Source organism: Gadus morhua, chromosome 7 (genome assembly GCF_902167405.1).
Source record: "Gadus morhua chromosome 7, gadMor3.0, whole genome shotgun sequence".
In the NCBI taxonomy this organism is placed as follows: domain Eukaryota; kingdom Metazoa; phylum Chordata; class Actinopteri; order Gadiformes; family Gadidae; genus Gadus; species Gadus morhua.
This window is the reverse complement of record NC_044054.1, coordinates 32313433-32333273: the sequence shown is the minus strand read 5'-3', so window position 1 is coordinate 32333273 and position 19841 is coordinate 32313433. Positions and strand designations below refer to the sequence as shown.

General features: G+C 48.7%; 1 protein-coding gene across 12 annotated transcripts in view; it reads left to right on the top strand.

Moving 5' to 3' along the window:
* acaca (acetyl-CoA carboxylase alpha) overlaps nt 1–14879 on the top strand; it is a 59946-nt gene extending 45067 nt beyond the window's left edge. For all 12 annotated transcript variants that reach the window (XM_030361166.1, XM_030361165.1, XM_030361167.1 and 9 more), the window contains 11 exons: nt 2926–3069; nt 3485–3605; nt 4232–4328; nt 4564–4660; nt 5132–5267; nt 5666–5843; nt 8863–8975; nt 10400–10554; nt 12271–12441; nt 14208–14344; nt 14694–14879. In XM_030361166.1, the coding sequence (XP_030217026.1) occupies nt 2926–3069; nt 3485–3605; nt 4232–4328; nt 4564–4660; nt 5132–5267; nt 5666–5843; nt 8863–8975; nt 10400–10554; nt 12271–12441; nt 14208–14344; nt 14694–14820 (1476 nt within the window). In that variant the 3' untranslated portion in view covers nt 14821–14879. The remainder of the gene's footprint in view (nt 1–2925; nt 3070–3484; nt 3606–4231; nt 4329–4563; nt 4661–5131; nt 5268–5665; nt 5844–8862; nt 8976–10399; nt 10555–12270; nt 12442–14207; nt 14345–14693) is intronic.
* Nucleotides 14880–19841: the final 4962 nt, after the last annotated feature.

The window sequence follows — 19841 nt, the reverse complement described above, 5'->3', positions numbered from 1 at the left end:
CACACACTCATACACAGTATAGACAGAGCTGTACAGCTACTACACGCACATACACACACGCACACTCATACACAGTATAGACAGAGCTGTACAGCTACTACACACACATACACACACGCATACACATACACAGTATAGACAGAGCTGTACAGCTACTACACGCACATACACACACACACACACTCATACACAGTATAGACAGAGCTGTACAGCTACTACACACACATACACACACGCATACACATACACAGTATAGACAGAGCTATGCAGCTACTACACACACATACACACACGCATACACATACACAGTATAGACAGAGCTGTACAGCTACTACACACACATACACACACGCATACACATACACAGTATAGACAGAGCTGTACAGCTACTACACGCACATACACACACGCATACACATACACAGTATAGACAGAGCTGTACAGCTACTACACACACATACACACACGCACACTCATACACAGTATAGAGAGAGCTGTACAGCTACTACATACACACACGCATACACATACACAGTATAGACAGAGCTGTACAGCTACTACACATACACACACACACACTCATACACAGTATAGACAGAGCTGTACAGTTACTACACCCACCTACACATACGCACACTCATACACAGTATAGACAGAGCTGTACAGCTACTACACACACATACATACACACACACACACACACACTCATACACAGTATAGACAGAGCTGTACAGCTACTACACACACATACACACACACACACTCATACACAATATAGACAGAGCTGTACAGTTACTACACACACATACACACACGCATACACATACACAGTATAGACAGAGCTGTACAGCTACTACACACACATACACACACGCACACTCATACACAGTATAGACAGAGCTGTACAGCTACTACACACACATACACACACACACACTCATACACAGTATAGACAGAGCTGTACAGCTACTACACACACATACACACACACATGCACACACACATACCTACCACGTACCTAGCGTAGGTGGGGGAGGTGGAGGTCTCAGTGGGTGGGGGTAGAGGAGATGGTGGAGGTCTCGTGGGTGGGGGTAGAGGGCATGGGGAGGTGGAGCAGGGTGGGGTAGAGGGCATGGGGAGGTGGTGCAGGGTGGGGTAGAGGGCATGGGGAGGTGGTGCAGGGTGGGGTAGAGGGCATGGGGAGGTGGTGCAGGGTGGGGGTAGAGGGCATGGGGAGGTGGAGCAGGGTGGGGTAGAGGGCATGGGGAGGGGGTGCAGGTTGGGGTAGAGGGCATGGGGAGGTCTCGTGGGTGGGGTAGAGGGCATGGGCAGGTGGAGCAGGGTGTGCGTGTCAAGGTGAGCGCGGGGCCCCGGCCTGCCGGCTGACAGCTTTAGCGGCGCGCTGCAGATTTGTGGCGGAGCGGCCGACGTTAGCGGTGATAAAGAAAGTAAATGATGACCGAGAGGTGGGAGGAAGGAGAGAACACTGATCCTCCCCCGTGACCTCTCTCTCGCTCGCCCTCTCCCTCGCCCTCACTCTCTCTCTCGGTCTCGCTCTCCCTCCGTCTCTCTGTCTCACCGCCTCTTTCTCGCTCTCACTCTCTCGGTCTCACTCTCTCTTGGTCTCAATCTCTTACGGTCTCGCTCTATCTCACTCTCTCGGTCTCACTCTCGCTCCCACTCCCTTGGTCTCACTCTTAGGTCTCGCTCTATCTCGCTCTCTCATTCTCACTCTCTCTTGGTCTCACTCTCTTTCAGTCTCACTCTCTCGCTCTCATTCTCTTGGTCTCACTCTCTTAAAGTCTCGCTCTATTTCGCTCTCTCGGTCTCACTCTCTCACTCTCTCTTGGTCGCTCTCTCTCTGTCCTGCTCTGTATCTCTCTCTGTCTCTGTCTCTCTCTCTGTCTCTCTGTCTTTGTCTCACTCTCTCTCTGTCTCTGTCTCTGTCTCTGTCCCTGTCTCTCTCTCTGTCTCTCTGTCTTTGTCTCACTCTCTCTCGGCCTCTCTCTCTCTCTCTCTCTCTCTCTCTCTCTCTCTCTCTCTCTCTCTCTCTGTCTCTCTGTCTCTTTGTCTCACTCTCTCTCGGCCTCTCTCTCTGTCTCTCTTTCTCTCTGTTTCTCTGTCTCACTCTATCTCTTGGTCTCTCTGTCTCTCTCTCTGTCTCCCTCTGTCTCTCAGTCTTTATGTTTGTAACCTGCCGCCTGTTCATGTGCGTTTTGAGACGGAGTTGGTTTATAGATAGCTGGTTGGTTTATATTATAGCTAGCTAGCTCACAGAGGCAGTTCTTTACACAGCAGGAGTTGTGTAGTACTCTCGTTGTCGTGCGTTATTCAACCTCACACACACACACACACACACACACACACACACACACACACACACACACACACACACACACACACACACACACACACACACACACACACACACACACACACACACACACACACACACACACACACACACACACACACACACTGTGTGTGTGTGTGTCTGTCACAGACAGCTCAAGCAAAACTAAAATGTGATGTGTTGCTGTAATGCAATGCATTTTGTATGCAGCGTTTGAATTGTATTATTTGAAATCTACATCTGGAGGTTTTGTTTGTGTTTTAGTTGCTCTGAGTCAGGGAGTTCTGTATTATATTACATCATAATACCAGATTTGTTTTTGACACCCTGTGCTGGGAAGAGAGGTGTTAATTATGTTATATTGTATGATATCATAATGTGTCATATTTGTGTTTGACCAGATACTTGGCAGATAGTTTTACAAATATGTACTGTGCAGTGAGGTGTGTGTTATATTATGTTATGTTATGGTACGTGATATCATATGTATTACAGGTTCTTGGCAGGGAGGTGACTGTGTTCTGTTATGTCGTGGTATATGATATTTAATGTATTTCTTTTTGTTTCTCCAGGTTCTGGGCAGCGAGGTGTACACGTCTAACAACCAGCTGGGGGGGATCCAGATCATGCACAACAACGGGGTGACACACTCCACCGTGTGCGATGACTTCGAGGGCGTCTTCACCCTCCTGCAGTGGCTGTCCTACATGCCCAAGGTGAGGACCGGGATCAGGGGGTCGCAGTTTGAATACGTTAGAACCACAGAATCCAGCTCAAACTAGACATTCGTAGACTAAACATACAATTGTGATTAAAATTTTGGAATTTGGAATTTTTTATTACAAATTAGTGACGCAAGGTAATGCAGAAATGTAAGTTATGAGTCCTACTACTACTATTGGTATATCCGTACAAATATATATTATTGTTAGATGAAATTACCCGTTTAATTTATTTAATATCCAATTATAGTTGCTTTTGTATTTTTACATTTGCTCTATTTTTCATTCAACAAATCACAAATACAATACAGATGGTGATTTCTGCGTGTGATTTCTCTGTAGGATTTCTGTGTGATTTCTGTATGATTTCTGTGTGATTTCTGTGTGATTCTGACTCCTGCGTCCCCAGACTAATGCCAGCCCGGGGCCCATTCTCAGCGCCAAGGACCCCATCGACCGGCTGATCGAGTTCATCCCCACCAAGGCCCCCTACGACCCCCGCTGGATGCTGTCCGGACGCCCCAGTCAGTGTAAGACCCCCTTCCACAGGCCTGGGTTGAAGGAGCCTGGTTACCTCCAGGTCTCCTGGTTAAAGGGGCTGTCTAGGGTTTGGGTTTTAAAGAGCCCCTTTTCAGCAAAACGCCGCTTAACCCTGACCTGCTCCTTAATGGTCTGTATCACTCTGGATAAAAGTGTCTGTCCAATGACAACATAGTCAGAAATAGTAACTCTTATTATTTTTCTCCTTCTGCTCCTCCTCCTCCTCTTTCTCTCCTCCCTCTCCTCCTCCTCCCCCTCCTCCTGCTCCTCCTCCCTCTCCTCCTCTTCCTCCTCCCCCTTCCTCTCCTCCTCCTCCTCCCTCTCCTCATCCTCCTCCTCTTCCTCTTCTCCTCCTCTCCCCTCCTCTTCCTCCTCCTCTCCTCCTCCTCCTCATCCTCCTCCTCCTCCTCCTAATCCTCCTCCTCTCCCTCCTCCTCTTCTCCTCCTCCTCTTCTCCTCCTCTCCCCTTCCTCTTCTCCTCCTCCTCCTCCTCCTCCTCCTCTTCTCCTCCTCTTCTCCTCCTCTCCTCCTCCTCTCCTCCTCCTCTCCTCCTCCTCCTCTTCTCCTCTCCTCCTCCCTCTCCTCCTCCCCCCCCCCCCCCTTGCTCCTCCCCCAGCCCCTAAGGGCTCCTGGCAGAGTGGTTTCTTCGACCAGGGCTCCTTCATGGAGATCATGCAGCCGTGGGCCCAGAGCGTGGTGGTGGGCCGCGCCCGGTAGGCTGCACCCCCCCCCCCTGTGTGTGTGTGTGTGTGTGAGAACCTGTGTGTGTGTGTGTGTGTGTGTGTGTGTGTGTGTGTGTGTGTGTGTGTGTGTGTGTGTGTGTGTGTGTGTGTGTGTGTGTGTGTGTGTGTGTGTGTGTGTGTGTGTGTGAGAGAGTATCTGTCTTTGTGTGTGTGAGGTGTTGGTGTTTGTCACTTAGGTTTGTAACGTGTGATGTTTTAAATAAAGGTTGGGAGGAATCCCTACCGGAGTGGTTGCCGTGGAGACCAGGTCTGTAGAGTTGACCATCCCAGCTGATCCGGCCAACCTGGACTCTGAGGCCAAGGTAAGAGCTGGACGCACACACACACACACACACACACACACACACACACACACACACACACACACACACACACACACACACACACACACACACACACACACACACACACACACACACACACACACATCTTCTGACTGGCTATTGATCGGGTTGTGTGATTGGGTATGGGTCAGATATTCATGGTTATTGATCTGAACAGGGTATTGATTGTTTGATCGGTTATTGATTCTGTATTGATTGTGTGATCGTGTATTGATTCTGTATTGATTACTGTGGGATCGGGGAATTGATTTTGAATGGATTTTGTATTGATTGTATGGGTCATTGATAAGGGATCGTGGTGTGGTTTGTGTATTGATTGTGCGGGTCATTGATTATGGATCGAGGTGTGGCTGTGTATTGATTGTACGGGTCATTGATAAGGGATCGAGGTGTGGCTGTGTGTTGACGCCCTATTGATCGGCCCTGCAGGTCATCCAGCAGGCGGGCCAGGTGTGGTTCCCCGACTCGGCCTTCAAGACGGCCCAGGCCATCAAGGACCTGAACCGCGAGGGCCTGCCTCTCATGGTGTTCGCCAACTGGAGGGGCTTCTCCGGCGGCATGAAGGGTATGAGCGGCCACACCTGGTTCATGACCTCCACCCTGACCCCCACCCTGACCCCCAGCCTGACCTCCTGACCCCCACCCTGACCCCCACCCTGACCCCCAGCCTGAACTCCTGACCCCCACCCTGACCTCCACCATGACCTCCACCCTGACCTCCTGACCCCCACCCTGACCTCCCCCTGACCCCAACCCTGACCTCCTCCCTGACCCCCACCCTGACCTCCTGAACCCCACCCTGACCTCCACCCTGACCCCCACCCTGTCTCTCTGCCCCTCACCCTGACCTCCACCCTGACCTCCTGACCCACACCCTGACCTCCACCCTGACCCCCACCCTGACCTCCACCCTGACCTCCTGACCCCCACCCTGACCCCCACCCTGTCTCTCTGCCCCCCCAGACATGTACGACCAGGTGCTGAAGTTCGGGGCGTACATCGTGGACGGGCTGCGGGAGTACCGGCAGCCCGTGCTGGTGTACATCCCGCCCCAGGCGGAGCTCCGCGGGGGGTCCTGGGTGGTCATCGACCCCACCATCAACCCCCGCCACATGGAGATGTACGCCGACAAGGACAGCCGGTGAGCCCCGCCGAGAGACCGCCCACACCCCTGCTGAACCAATGGGGTGGTGTTATGGTGGTGTTATGGTGTATCTGGTTGTGTTATGGTGGTGTTATGGTGTATCTGGTTGTGTTATGGTGTATCTGGTTGTGTTATGGTTGTGTTATGGTGTATCTGGTTGTGTTGTGGTGTATTTGGTTGTGTTATGGTGTATTTGGTGTTGGTATGGTTGTGTTATGGTGCATCTGGTTGTGTTATGGTGCATCTGGTTGTGTTATAGTTGTGTATCTGGTTGTGTTATGGTGCATCTGGTTGTGTTATAGTTGTGTATCCGGTTGTGTTGTGGTGTATTTGGTTGTGTTATGGTGTATCTGGTTGTGTTATGGTGTATCTGGTTATGTTATGGTGTATCTGGTTGTGTGATGGTTGTGTTATGGTGCATCTGGTTGTGTTATGGTGCATCTGGTTGTGTTATGGTGTATCTGGTTGTCTGATGGTTGTGTTATGGTGCATCTGGTTGTGTTATGGTGTATCTGGTTGTGTGATGGTTGTGTTATGGTGCATCTGGTTGTGTTATGGTGCATCTGGTTGTGTTATAGTTGTGTATCTGGTTGTGTTATGGTGCATCTGGTTGTGTTATAGTTGTGTTATGGTGTATCTGGTTGTGTTATGGTGTATCTGGTTGTGTGATGGTTGTGTTATGGTGTATCTGGTTGTGTGATGGTTGTGTTATGGTGTATTTGGTTGTATTATGGTTGTTGTGCTATGGTTGTTGTGTTATGTTGTTTGATTTTTTGGTGCATTTGGTTGTGATCTGAGCCCTGTACCACGAAGCTCGCTTAGGGGGTTAGCGAGGTATGTTGAGCTCCAAGCCTGGGTTAGTTGTACCACGAAAGTCGATCTCTTTTAGCGTCGATGTATCACCATGGTGACTTATGCTCGCAACCAAACCTGGTCGGGAGCAGTTTTTCGGCTTAGTCTAGCCGGAGATCGGTTACTTAAATCGGCGTGCGCAGCTTCCTAGCCCCTCCTCTGACAATGGCGTCACCATTTGTGGGTGTTCCCGTGGACCCCGGCGCACTTCTCGTACAGGCGTCTCTCCGGAGACAAGGGTTTTACGGGACAGAACCGATCCCTTGGCATTGTCTGACGATATTCAGATTTCAGACTTTATTGTCATTGTGCAAACAACGAAATTGGGGTTCTACATGAGAGATACAGATTCTCATCAGAGGGTGTTCGTTATTTGATCGTCCTTTTGGACCTTATGTAGACAATGATTACTGTTGCGCATTGTGTCTCAGTGACAGATGCTAGAGTGGAGGTAGCGCGTCAGTCTTGAATTTCTGCGCGGGGGGTTCGACTCCCAAGTGACGCGAATTTATGTGAAGCTTAAAAAGTCCTAATTCTCATGCATATGGAATACTTATTCACTTAAGCTTATGGAATTATATTTTTGTGCTTATTTCGAACTTGAACCCATATTTTCAAGGCCGTGCTGGCACCACATCTATGGGGGTAAAATGCATGATGATAGACCGGCGAATTTGAACCCCGGTCGCTGGCGTTCGGGTCTTATACTAATCCACTACGCTACAGCCGCTACCTCTCAGAGGTCGAAAACATGCGATACATTTCTTAGGGTGTATTTAAAGTGAATATCCCTAAATTATAGAATAAGGCAGGATGGACGTTGCTTATGCATTTTTAAATCATCATCATTCTATTTGGATTAATGGCGAACAATTCTGCATTTGGCATAGTTATTTTACAGACAATATGCAGAATCTTTTCACTTATACTCATATAGACTGCTTGATCTATCGTAAAGGTGAGAAAAATGACGCAAAAAACGCCCCTTTCACGTGAACGCGCACTGAACCTAAAGCGGAAAACCTGGTTCTACTAATTGAATCTAAAGTGAGCTTCGTGGTACCATTTAACTCTGATTGCGAGTTGCGGCTCTGTCGAGCCAGGTTTTCCCAAGAAAGCCTGGGTATGTTCAGCGAGCTTCGTGGTATAGGGCACTGGTAGCTGTTTTTTTGGTTGTATTCTGGTTGTTGTTTTGTTTGTACTCTGGTTCTTTTGGTGTTTCTGGTTGTGTTTGCTGGTTGTTGTTTTGTTGTTAGTTGTCTTGGTCGTTTGTTGTTGTTTTGCTGTGTTCTAGTTGTTGTTTAGTGTTTTCTTGTTTACCCAACAGTCTTGTTTCGGGTCGTCTGTTGTTGTTGTGCTCTGGTCTAGTTGTCTTGTTTCGGGTTGTCGTTTGTTGATGTCTTGGTTGTCGTCTGTTGTTGTTGTGCTGTGGTCTAGTTGTCTTGTTTCAGGTTGTGGTTTGTTGTTGTCTTGGTTGTCGTCTGTTGTTGTTGTGCTCTGGTCTAGTTGTCTTTTTTCGTGTTGTCGTTTGTTGTTGTCTTGGTTGTTGTCGTCTGTTGTTGTTGTGCTGTGGTCTAGTTGTCTTGTTTCGGGTTGTCGTTTGTTGTTGTCTTGGTTGTCGTCTGCTGTTGTTGTGCTGTGGTCTAGTTGTCTTGTTTCGGGTTGTCGTTTGTTAATGTCTTGGTTGTCGTCTGCTGTTGTTGTGCCGTGGTCTAGTTGTCTTGTTTCGGGTTGTCGTTTGTTGATGTCTTGGTTGTCGTCTGTTGTTGTTGTGCTGTGGTCTAGTTGTCTTGTTTCGGGTTGTCGTTTGTTGTTGTCTTGGTTGTCGTCTGTTGTCGTTGTGCCGTGGTCTAGTTGTCTTGTTTCGGGTTGTCGTTTGTTGTTGTCTTGGTTGTCGTCTGCTGTTGTTGTGCTCTGGTCTAGTTGTCTTGTTTCGGGTTGTCGTTTGTTGATGTCTTGGTTGTCGTCTGTTGTTGTTGTGCTGTGGTCTAGTTGTCTTGTTTCGGGTTGTCGTTTGTTGATGTCTTGGTTGTCGTCTGTTGTCGTTGTGCGGTGGTCTAGTTGTCTTGTTTCGGGTTGTCGTTTGTTGTTGTCTTGGTTGTCGTCTGTTGTCGTTGTGCGATGCTCCTGTCTGTCACTGACCTCCACCTTCTCCTCTCCCCAGGGGCGGGGTTCTGGAGGCCGAGGGCACGGTGGAGATCAAGTTCAGGAGGAAGGACCTGGTGAAGACCATGAGGAGGGTGGACCCCGTCTACACCGGCCTGTCCGAGCGACTGGGTCAGTCCACCGGGGGCCTTGCACTGCTCACAAGGCGTCTCACAAGGCATCAGACCCCGGCTGGCGGAGGTCCTGAGGTCCTCCGATGGGTTCAGCAGACCTCCCCAAAACCCCAAACCGGGGTTTGGGGTTTTTGTGTATCTTAACTAAAGTGGGGACTTTAGTTAAGATACACAATTAGGATAAAAAAATAATTTGATTTGTATAGCGCCTTTCATCAAGGCCCAAGTAACAAAAACCCTTTTTATTGAATATAAAATATGAATAACTATATAAATAAAAAATAATCAATAATGAACACAGGAATTGCCAGTTTTGGACTCAAATATGTGACACTAAGAACAAATACAATCTCTTGTTTAAAAATGTCTTGACAACGCCAGCGCCAAAATGAAAAGCCGTCAAAGATTGTCCATCGGGCGTCCCCTCCGCCTCCCCCCTCTCCGCCTCCCCCTTCTCCTTCTCCCCCCCCCACCCCCCTTCAGGGGGAGGGGGGGGTGGGGCACTTGTTTTTATCTCCGTTGGATGGTATGATCTTCACAGCTCTGGAGGTGTCAATCACAGCCTGGGATCAATCCTCAGCCTGCCCTCATCATCTAGCACCACCCCCTCCTCCACCCCCCCTCCCCTCCTCCGCCCTCCCCACCTATCGATTCCTCCCCTGGGCTCCTGGGAGGTGGGGGTGCTGTTTGGGCTCGTTGGGGGCTGGAGGCGATCTCAGCCGGGGTGGGGGTGGAGGTGGCGAATTGACAGAAATCACTCTCGCTTGCTGACAGCGGGCCGGCGCGTTGGTCAGCAGTGCGTTATTTTTAGTGTGTGTGTGTGTGTGTGTGTGTGTGTGTGTGTGTGTGTGTGTGTGTGTGTGTGTGTGTGTGTGTGTGTGTGTGTGTGTGTGTGTGTGTGTGTGTGTGTGTGTGTGTGTGTCAGTTAGTGAGAGGTGGTTCAGGGGGAACCCGTGGATGGGTGTTGTGAGCGATGGACAGACGGGGGGACGGGGGGACTGACGGGCGGACGGGCAGACTGACGGACGGCTGTGTTTAACTCACACAGCCGCCCTAGTGTGTGAGAGCCGTGTGTTGTTTACGTTTAGACGCTTTGATCCAAGCGACTTCAGAGCGTCCAATCAAATCTGGTGCTGATGAGAGTGCTGCACGATGGCGATGTAGTAAATAGCGGTACATTCACATGACATAAGAATAATAGAGATAATAATATAAGAATAATAATATAAGAATGATTAGTTTGTTTTTATTGCACCCTCAAGGTCCCCTTAAAGTGCAGTAAAAAGAAACAAATAATAAATCACGTTTGTCTGAGTTAAAACTGCGCCGAGTGAAACTGAACGGAATACCCGAATGACCGTCGACCACACGTCGTCTCCCGTCTCCCCACTGAAGGAAGTGTCTCGGACTCTCTCCCCGCAGGGACCCCCGAGCTGAACCCCGTCGAGAGGAAGGAGCTGGAGGGCAAGCTGAAGGAGCGCGAGGAGTTCCTGCTGCCCATCTACCACCAGGTGGCGGTGCAGTTCGCCGACCTCCACGACACGCCCGGACGCATGCAGGAGAAGGGCGTCATCACGGTGAGACTGAGATATAGATGACACTATTATTATTATACATAGTATTACAACGGACGGCGCGGGCAATCAGGGGGAGAGGAGACACTACCTTTGTTGGACGTGACATCACTTCCTGTCTGTCTGGACGTGACATCACTTCCTCTCTGGACGGGACGTCATGGTTCGACCTGATGATGGCCGCTGAGGAGCGGTTTCGGTGAAGCAGCATTTAAAAACATTTTTCAAAAGCTTAGAATAAGTCGTTTGTTCCCCAGGTTTGATCCAGTGTGTCAATTATTCCAACGGCTAATATCTTCCATATCGTCACTTTGTAAGATTTAACTTCATTGACATACACTTTTATGCGATCAACCCATTCATTTACTTTATGAAATGCTGGTCGTTAAGCAGCTCAATGTTAGACATCTTGACCTTTGAACCCAGAACCTTCCCGCTGGGAGTCGAACACCCGAACAACTCTCCGGCTGACACAGACTGACCCCTGATGGGTCGACTGACTTACCTTTATTCCCACACTTATAATCTCTGTTTAACTTCCTGCGTTGTGTCATGAAAACAAGGCGCTACCTTCTGTTATCCACGCTGATCTGTGATTGGCCGAGGGGAAATATTCCTAGCCAATCCCGCATTCCTCTGAGACTCGGGATGTGTTGTTCTAATTATCACGCGATGACCCTGGTCCATCGCCCCGGCAACCACAGACCTGCCTCGGGCGGCCATTCTTGCTCTCGCTCTCTTCCCTCCTCCCTCTGTCTCCCTCTCTCTCTCTCCCTCTCTCTCCCTCTCTCTCTCTCTCTCTCTCTCTCTCTCCTCCTCCTCCTCCTCCTCCTCCTCCTCCTCCTCCTCCTCCTCCTCCTCCTCCTCCTCCTCCTCCTCCTCCTCCTCTCTCTCTCTCTCTCTCTCTCTCTCTCTCTCTCTCTCTCTCTCTCTCTCTCTCTCTCTCTCTCTCTCTCTCTCTCTCTCTCTCTCTCTCTCTCTCTCTCTCTCTCTCTCTCTTTATATATATATTCATATAAATGTCTTCCACTTCATTGCCTAATACTCATTGCTCCAGTTGGTATTAGATTCTGCAATAACTGAGGGGGATAAAGACTTTCTTTAGTTTTCTGATAAGTTAAAATTAAGCAGCGATGGGAAATATTTCCGTTAGAACAATAGAATAACTTTCCACAGTTCCAACCATCGCTACGCTATCAGGACATGGGGCATTTACTCCCAACTATAGAAACGAAATTGTATTTTTGTCAAGCTGATGAAACGGTTATTTGTCAGTTTTATTAGCGTTGATGCAGACCTGTTTGTTTGTATCTACGCTAACAAAAACCAACGCAAACGATTTGGTCGTTTCTGTGTAGGCCTACGCCAGTTAAACTGTTTATTAGTTTGTTAGCACCTAGCTAACAAAAACCACCACAAATGATTTGGTTGTTTCTGTGTACGCCAGTTAAACTGTTTATTAGTTTGTTAGCACCTAGCTAACAAAAAACACCATAAAGGTTTGGCTATTTTTGTCTACGCTAGTAAAACAGTTTATTAGTTTGTTAGCACCCGCGTTAACAAAACTGTTATTTTGTTTGTTAGCCTCAATGCGTACAAAACCATTCTCCGTTGGTCAGCCCCCAGTGAACAAACTTTATGTGTTTATCCGCGTCCGCGCCAGCCTAGCGGGCGTTTATCTGTTAGCCTCCATGCTATTAAAGTTATCCTCTCCGACAGGACATCCTGGAGTGGCCGACCTCGCGGCAGTTCTTCTACTGGCGTCTGCGGCGCCTCCTGCTGGAGGACACGGTGAAGGGCAAGATCCACGCGGCCAACAACGAGCTTACCGACGGACAGGTGCAGGCCATGCTGCGGCGCTGGTTCGTCGAGGCCGAGGGCACCGTCAAGGTGAGACTGGCCGTCTGTCTGTCTGTCTGTCTGTCTGTCTGTCTGTCTGTCTGTCTTCCTTCACCTAAAAGGTTTACTGATGTAAACTCACCTAAAGGAATGTGATGATGACTGTTTTTGTTTCTTGTTCTTACTTATTTAAACAATTTTACATTTGTATAGCATATTCATACTTTATTTCAGCAATAATGACTCATTATTTAATGTAATATCAGCCAAAGGGAAACGGGTTAATTAACTGGGCCAATGTTTGACTTATGTAATCATTACAATATAATCATGGCTTCAGGATTAGCATTATGGTAACGATTTCAGAGTTTTTTGTCACATTCTAATTATACACTCATCTCTTGGTTTGGGTTATTGCAAAACGTCCCAAATCAGCCAAGGCCAATTTGTGAAGAACATGAGTTCCTCTAACTCTAAGCTTGATTGAACCTCATTCTAGGCCTGTTTGAGGGGACTCTGAATAGTGGGGACTCTAGACGTATACAACAAAGATAGCTAGGATAAGATGCTACACAAATACTATTTTTAAGCGCCAAGACCTACAACAAACAATAAGTGGGGACCACGTCTCTTGGTCCTCAGTTTTCCAAGAAACCCACGTCTAGTCTACCATCACATGACCGCAGGGCGCAACAGAGGGGCAGGAACGTTGGTGGAATTATATCGAGTCCTATTGATCCAAACCGAGATACGAGCGTCAATGAATAGGGACCCTGGAGGTGGAAGGGGTCCATCGGAGACGGTTAGCGCCCCGGGGGCTAGCCGCAGAGCTAGGGCTAGCCGTCCCCAGCCTTTCTGTCTGAGGACTATTAAGAAGCAGGCCTCTCATTGGCTGCCGGGGCTCCAGTGATGTGCCCCGGCGTCATTAATCACCGGGCTGGCTGGGGCAGATAGCACGGCAACACGCTGTTTCTTAATTAAAAGCAAACAGATTAGAGATGATTAATACGGGCATTAAGGGTTCTGCCGGACCTCAAGTCCAGGCGCTCATAAAAAGAGACGTTGAATGCCCCCCCCCCGAACACACACACACACACACACACTCACACACACACCCCGACCCCTCCCCCCCCCCCCCCCCTCCCTGTAAAATGGACGCTAATCCTGGCTTTGTTTAATATCGGAGGTTTCAGAAATTGATGAATATTCATTTTTCTTTTCTTCCTTCCCTCCGTTGGGGCCAGGCAACAAAAGCACTCCATTGTTTATTTTAAATAATAGCTTGTTGTGTTGTGTTGTGTTGTGAGGAGGACAATATTTCCCTCACAATAAAAGCGTTTATCAGTTTGAATGCTGTTCTTTCACAGTAAAGGTATTCTGTAGTCCTGAGGCTTTCTGGACCTGAGAGAGCAGGCGTCCGACACCAGCGCCTAAGCCTGCTGAAGCCCGCTTAGTGAGCTGACAGGACCTCGCCATACTGGCGTCCTCCTCACTAGTGGGTTTAGCTAGTAGGACCTTAGCAGTAGTTAGCAGTGGTAGTAATGTTTGTAGCGGTATCCATTATATAAATATTTGTTTTTAATGGTTTCATGTCATTTATTTCTTTACCAGAACTATGATTGATTTGAATGAATAATAAATTGATTTGATTGATCGATTGATTGATCTTAACAATTGATTGTCTACTGAGGGCCTACCTTAAACAAACGATAACGAGGAGGTGGTTGATTGATTGATTGATTGATTGATTGATTGATTGATGTATTGATGTATTGATGTATTGATTTATTAATTGATTGGCTGCGGGGTGTGTGCAGGCCTACCTGTGGGATGATAACGAGGAGGTGGTTGATTGGCTGGAGAGGCAGCTGGCGGAGGAGGAGGGGGCGCGGTCTGTCGTCGACGAGAACATCAAGTACATCCGCAGAGACCACATCCTCAAGCAGATACGCAGGTAACGCACGCACAAACACACACAGACTCACACACACGCACACACCCTACCTCACATCAGAGACCTTCCAGATCAACATGGGATTGATCTTTCTCATCATCATTTATTTAAGAGTTTATCTCAAACTTTAACATTTGAAAGGCAGTGTTGTCGTGGAAAAGGAACATTTGCCTCACTAAAGCACAAACGTGACATAATCCTAATCAATTATTGTATTGGTCTACAAGTGTATTAATCCCTCAGCAGAATATGTTCAGAAGACTTTTCATTCGCTTTAAGTCGGAGGATGAATGGATGCGAAGGAAGGGTCATGACCTCATTCCCTCCCTGTGCCCCCCCCCCCCCCCAGCCTGGTCCAAGCCAACCCTGAGGTTGCCATGGATTCCATCGTCCACATGACCCAGCACATCTCCCCCACGCAGCGGGCCGAGGTCGTACGCATCCTGTCCACCATGGAGACCTCGTCCTCCACCTAGAGGGGCCGAGAGACCCCCCCCCTCTCCCTCGCTCTCGTCCCTCCCCCCCCCCCCCCCCCCCCCCCCCCCTCCCTCTCCTCTCTCTCTTTCCTCCTCCCTCCCCTCCCTCCTCCCATCTCTGCCTCTTTGCTCCCCTCTCTCTCCTCCCCCTCCCCCTCCCCTCTCCATCCTCTCTCTTCTCCCATCTCTCCTCTCTCCATCCTCTCTCCTCTCCCTCTTTCTCCCCCCCCCCCCCCCCCCCCCTCCACATCGCCCCAGCCCCTCTCCCAATGACCGCGACGCCCCCGCTGGAGTCTGGGGGTAATTGGAGGAGCCATCGCCACGGCCCTACGGCGCACGCCAGGGGTAGCCATGAAGCCGCCGGCTATGATTCACACTTATCTCCAGGGGGAGGGGGGGGAGGGGGGGAGGAAGGGGGCGGGGGAGGTGAAGGGAGGGAGAGTGTGGTGAAATGACAGATGTCAGTTTTAACACTTTTCTGTGTACATTTCCGTTAGACAATGCGTATGTGTGTGCGTTGAACCGGTAAGCTATAGTTAATATAAGGGAAAACAGGAAACCGTAGAGACCTAAACACTAGCGTGTGGCGCGTCACGTTTGGCGTGTTCTGACCCCGTTTACATACGATTTACGACTACGGCTCAGAATTAGAATCATCCCGTTTCGTTCCTTAATGTGGGCTGAGTTGACCACGGTGAGTTAAAGACGGGGGTCCTGGTACGTCGGGGTCGTCCCCAAACAAAACCCGAACCTTAATACTCTGACGGTACGTTTACTGGGGACGTCGGCTCCGTGATTGGTCGACAACGGGCCGACGACTTTACTGCAAAAAATAAAGGATTTGCACACCTTGTTCGGATGCACTTAATGAGGGAGCTCCGACATGGGGTGCACAGTGGGGGGGTGGGGGGGGGGGGGGGCGGGCCAATGAAGGTAGGGGACCGGAGGAGGGTAGGAGGTGGTGGAAGAACGAGGTGGAGGAAAGGGGGTTGGAGGGGGAGGAGAGGAGGTGGTTTGCTTTAAGAGATGGACAGAGGACTCCCAGCAGGGAGTGGGGGACGGAGCAGCCCCCCCCCCCCTCCCACTAGCAGCATTAGCGAGGTAGCACCCGCTGCACACGGAATGGCAGCTGTCACTTCTGTCTTAGAAACACACACACACACACACACACACAGTAACACACGTGTGACCCACAGCCCGCCACAGGAGCGTGCAGGCTGCTGTTGGTGCACTTTACTGCTCATTGTTCCCTCGTCTGGCCTCCAACGTCAGCGCCACGGCGTGCACACACACACACACACACGCGCACACGCACATGCACACACACACACTCACTAACATGCACTCGCATGCATGCACACTCACGTACACACTCACGTACACACTCACGTACACACTCACATGCACACTCACATGCACACACACACGCACATTAAAAAGCAAACACACACACACACACGTAATCACATGCACACACACTCTGCCATGCAAAAACACACCCTCAAACACACACACACACATTAACACGCAAACTTATTCACATTTACACACAGTAGCGTGCACACACAATCACACACACACTAACATGCACACGCACAAACACTTAAAGACACACACAATCACACACATTAACATGCACACACACACACACTTCCTCAGAGTTGTGAAAGGAGGTTTTCATGTGAAACAACTTGCAGAAACATTCAGGCTAAGTTCTCAAATGATTGGGACTTGATTCCAGAAACAGTCTTAAAAAAAGTCTTAAAAAGGTTCACACTTTTTTGAGTTTAATTTTCTCAATGTTTTTGTGTCGTTTATTTTTTTACTAAAAGTGACTCAATTATTGGTCCGCTTTGTCAGGTTTGCTGGACCAGTACACCTGGTTTGTACAACTTAACTGGTTCATACTTTCTGAGTATTTCATTTAGTTTACTGATACGTTTGCATGTTTAACTTTAGTTTTTTCTTTTTTTAAATACTGACTTGCTAGAAACGATATGACATCGAGAGTTGCGAAGAAACGTGGACAAGCAAACTAAAACCTTATTATGATGGAAGAAAATATACTTTTTAACAAACTACTGAAAAATGACGTTGAACTAAATGCTGAACTAAAGCTGCCAAACAGACAAACATGTTGGACAGTGTTTGAGGTTACTGTGTTCCCTGTTACTTTTTAAAATGTTTATTTTCCGGACTGTGGTTGGAGATTATATTTACAATGTTGTACCCTGATGACCATGTCAATAAAAGCTAATGTAAAAAGCACCAAGGAGTCACACGTCTTTCTGACCCCTCCGACAGCGCCTCACCAACGACGGGAAGGGAGGTCACGTTTCCCGGGCTAATTTAATTTCTCCGTCGCGCAAACCCGAATCTCTCCGAAGACGGATAACGACGATGACGTCACCGGCGGCCTCGTTAATTCCTCCCCGGTCGGAACAAAGTCGTAGCGCCAGAGAGGGATGGATCATCCTGAGACAATGGCGTCCCATTAACGGCGTTTTATTTTGTCAGCCCTTTAAACATCAACCGTCTTAGCGTGGATGAAGCACATCAAACAGAAAGTGGGGGGAACCATCTCACACCCCTTTTGTTTCCCCCCCCCGTCCCTGCCCCCCCCCCTTGGCTCTGTCAACTCTATTACCCAACGACCAACAAATATGTGAGACAAATTGAGTTGCTCGGGCCCAATACCCACCACAATTATAGGACGCCCAATAAGAAAATGATTCATTTGGCGGTATAATTGGAACCGCGTCTTGCCAGGTCTCCCCGGAGAGGTTGGGCTCATTTGTAGCGGGGATCCGGCGCCCGCTAATTCTCCCTTTAATCACGGGCGGGGGGAGGACCGGGGGTCCCTGAGTCGACCAGCCAAAAGGAGGAGGGAGAGGAGTGTTTCCGACCAACTTGGAACAAACTACACGACTTGGGTCCTTTTTTTTTTTTTTTTCTCCCTCCATTATTTCAGGACACAATTAAAGACGGAACCGTAAAAAACACATGAAATTCCAATTTGTATTCTTCCTTGTTAATGAACTGCCGTTTTCTGTGCGCCCTAAACCAAGCAGAACTCAGACGTTTGTTTCCTTTTCATAACGGTTTGTTAAAGCTGGTTTAGTGCGTTAGGCCCACAGGCCTACAGCTTAGTTAAGGGTAGCATTTAGCTATCTTAAGGGTAGACCTACAGTCATGTTAAGGGTAGGACTGCAGCTATGTTATAGGACTACAGCTATGTTAAGGGTAGACTGAGAGACATGTCAAGGGAATACACTGTCCAACAGCAGTTAGCCACTGGTAGTATTTTTAGTAATTTGTTTTGTTCTGCGGTTTATATTCTTATCTGTTTCTTCACACTATCTGCCATCTCCTGCTCCCCCACAAACCTCTTCTGTAGCCACCGTAAGTTAAACGCTGTTTTTGACGTTCCATGTTTGTTGTTGCTGGGAACGTTGGAGAACGGAAGGGCGAGGTCATGGAAGTTAAAATAAAGACAGGTTTCAAGAGGCGTAGGAATCGACTCGGAAGAATAAACAGTTGGAGGGGGAGAGAGGTGGGGGAGGGGGAGGAAGGCTTTAAGACATTGTTCGAGAGGTTCAATCTCTCGTCGGAAGGAAAGCATAATTCCATATCCACGCGTCGCAGAGACTCGACGGCTCTTGAGAGACAAAACCGGTGACCCAGTTGCCAGATTGTAATTAGTGTGTGTGTCTGTGTGTCTCCATCTCTCTGTCTCTTTCTCTGTGTGTGTATGGGTGTGTGTGTCTCTCTGTCTCTCTCGCTCGCTCTGTCTCTCTCTGTATGTGTCTCTCTCGCGCGCTCTGTGTCTCTCTGTCTCTCTCGCTCTGTGTCTCTGTCTCTCTCTCGCTCTGTCTCTCTCTCTCTCAATCTCGCTCTCTCTGGGACACCACTACATGGTCCATGGTCACGACGTCTCCAGATCTTTTCGTCTTCTTATTATCGCTGGTGAGGGTTCATCTTTTATATATTTTAATACAAAGTCATCAAACCTGGGAATGTACCATTAATGACCCAGTACCATTAATACGCCAGTCAATTAACCAGCACCATTAATCAATCGTCCCAGTGATCAATCAATCCCCTCTGTTTACTAATGAACCAATCAAGCAGGCATCAATCAACTAGAACCATCAATCAATCAATGAATCGTTAAACAGTCAACCATTCCTCAATGAACCCATCATCAATCAACAGTCAATCAACCGGTACATCAATTAACCATCAATCAGTCAACAACAACCATCAACCAACCATCAATCAATTCACCAATACCAATCCACCAATGGCATCCATCGACCTGAACCATGTGACATGTGGGGGCTGGCCCGCCGTCTCTTCTGTTTCTCCAAGCTTTACTATGCTAGGGCTAAGGCTGATGCTGCTACTACTGCTAAAGCTAATGCTACTGCTAGGGCTCATACTGCTAATGCTACTGCTAGGGCTCATACTGCTACTACTGCTAATGCTACTGCTAGGGCTCATACTGCTACAAGTACAGCTGCTAATGCTAGGGCTCATACTGGTGCTGCTAAGGCTCATACTGCTACTGCTACTAGTACAAGTTCTGCTACAAGTACTACTGCTACTGCTAGGGCTCATACTGCTACTAGTACTGCTACAGTACAGCTACTACTATTACTGCTCCTGGTAATAGTAGGCTACTCATACTGGTACTGCTACAAGTACAGCTACTGGCACTGCTACAGGTACAGCTATTACTACTACTGCTACCACCACTACTGCTACCCCGTACTCGGGTAGGCTACTCTACGTGCCTCATGTGTTGATAAACCCGGACACTGTCGCTATCATCCTTACACAGGAGATCTTGTGGTTTTGATGTATTGTTCTAATCTCGGGGCCTGGGTTCTAATCTCGGGGCTAACCAGCGGGTTGCTATCATCTGCTTTGTGCCTCGCTGGAGATGAGGGGGAGAGCGCCTCCTTATCTCCGTCCTCTGACCCGTAGCGTCTCTCCCGGCTGGGATTGGAACCTATGAC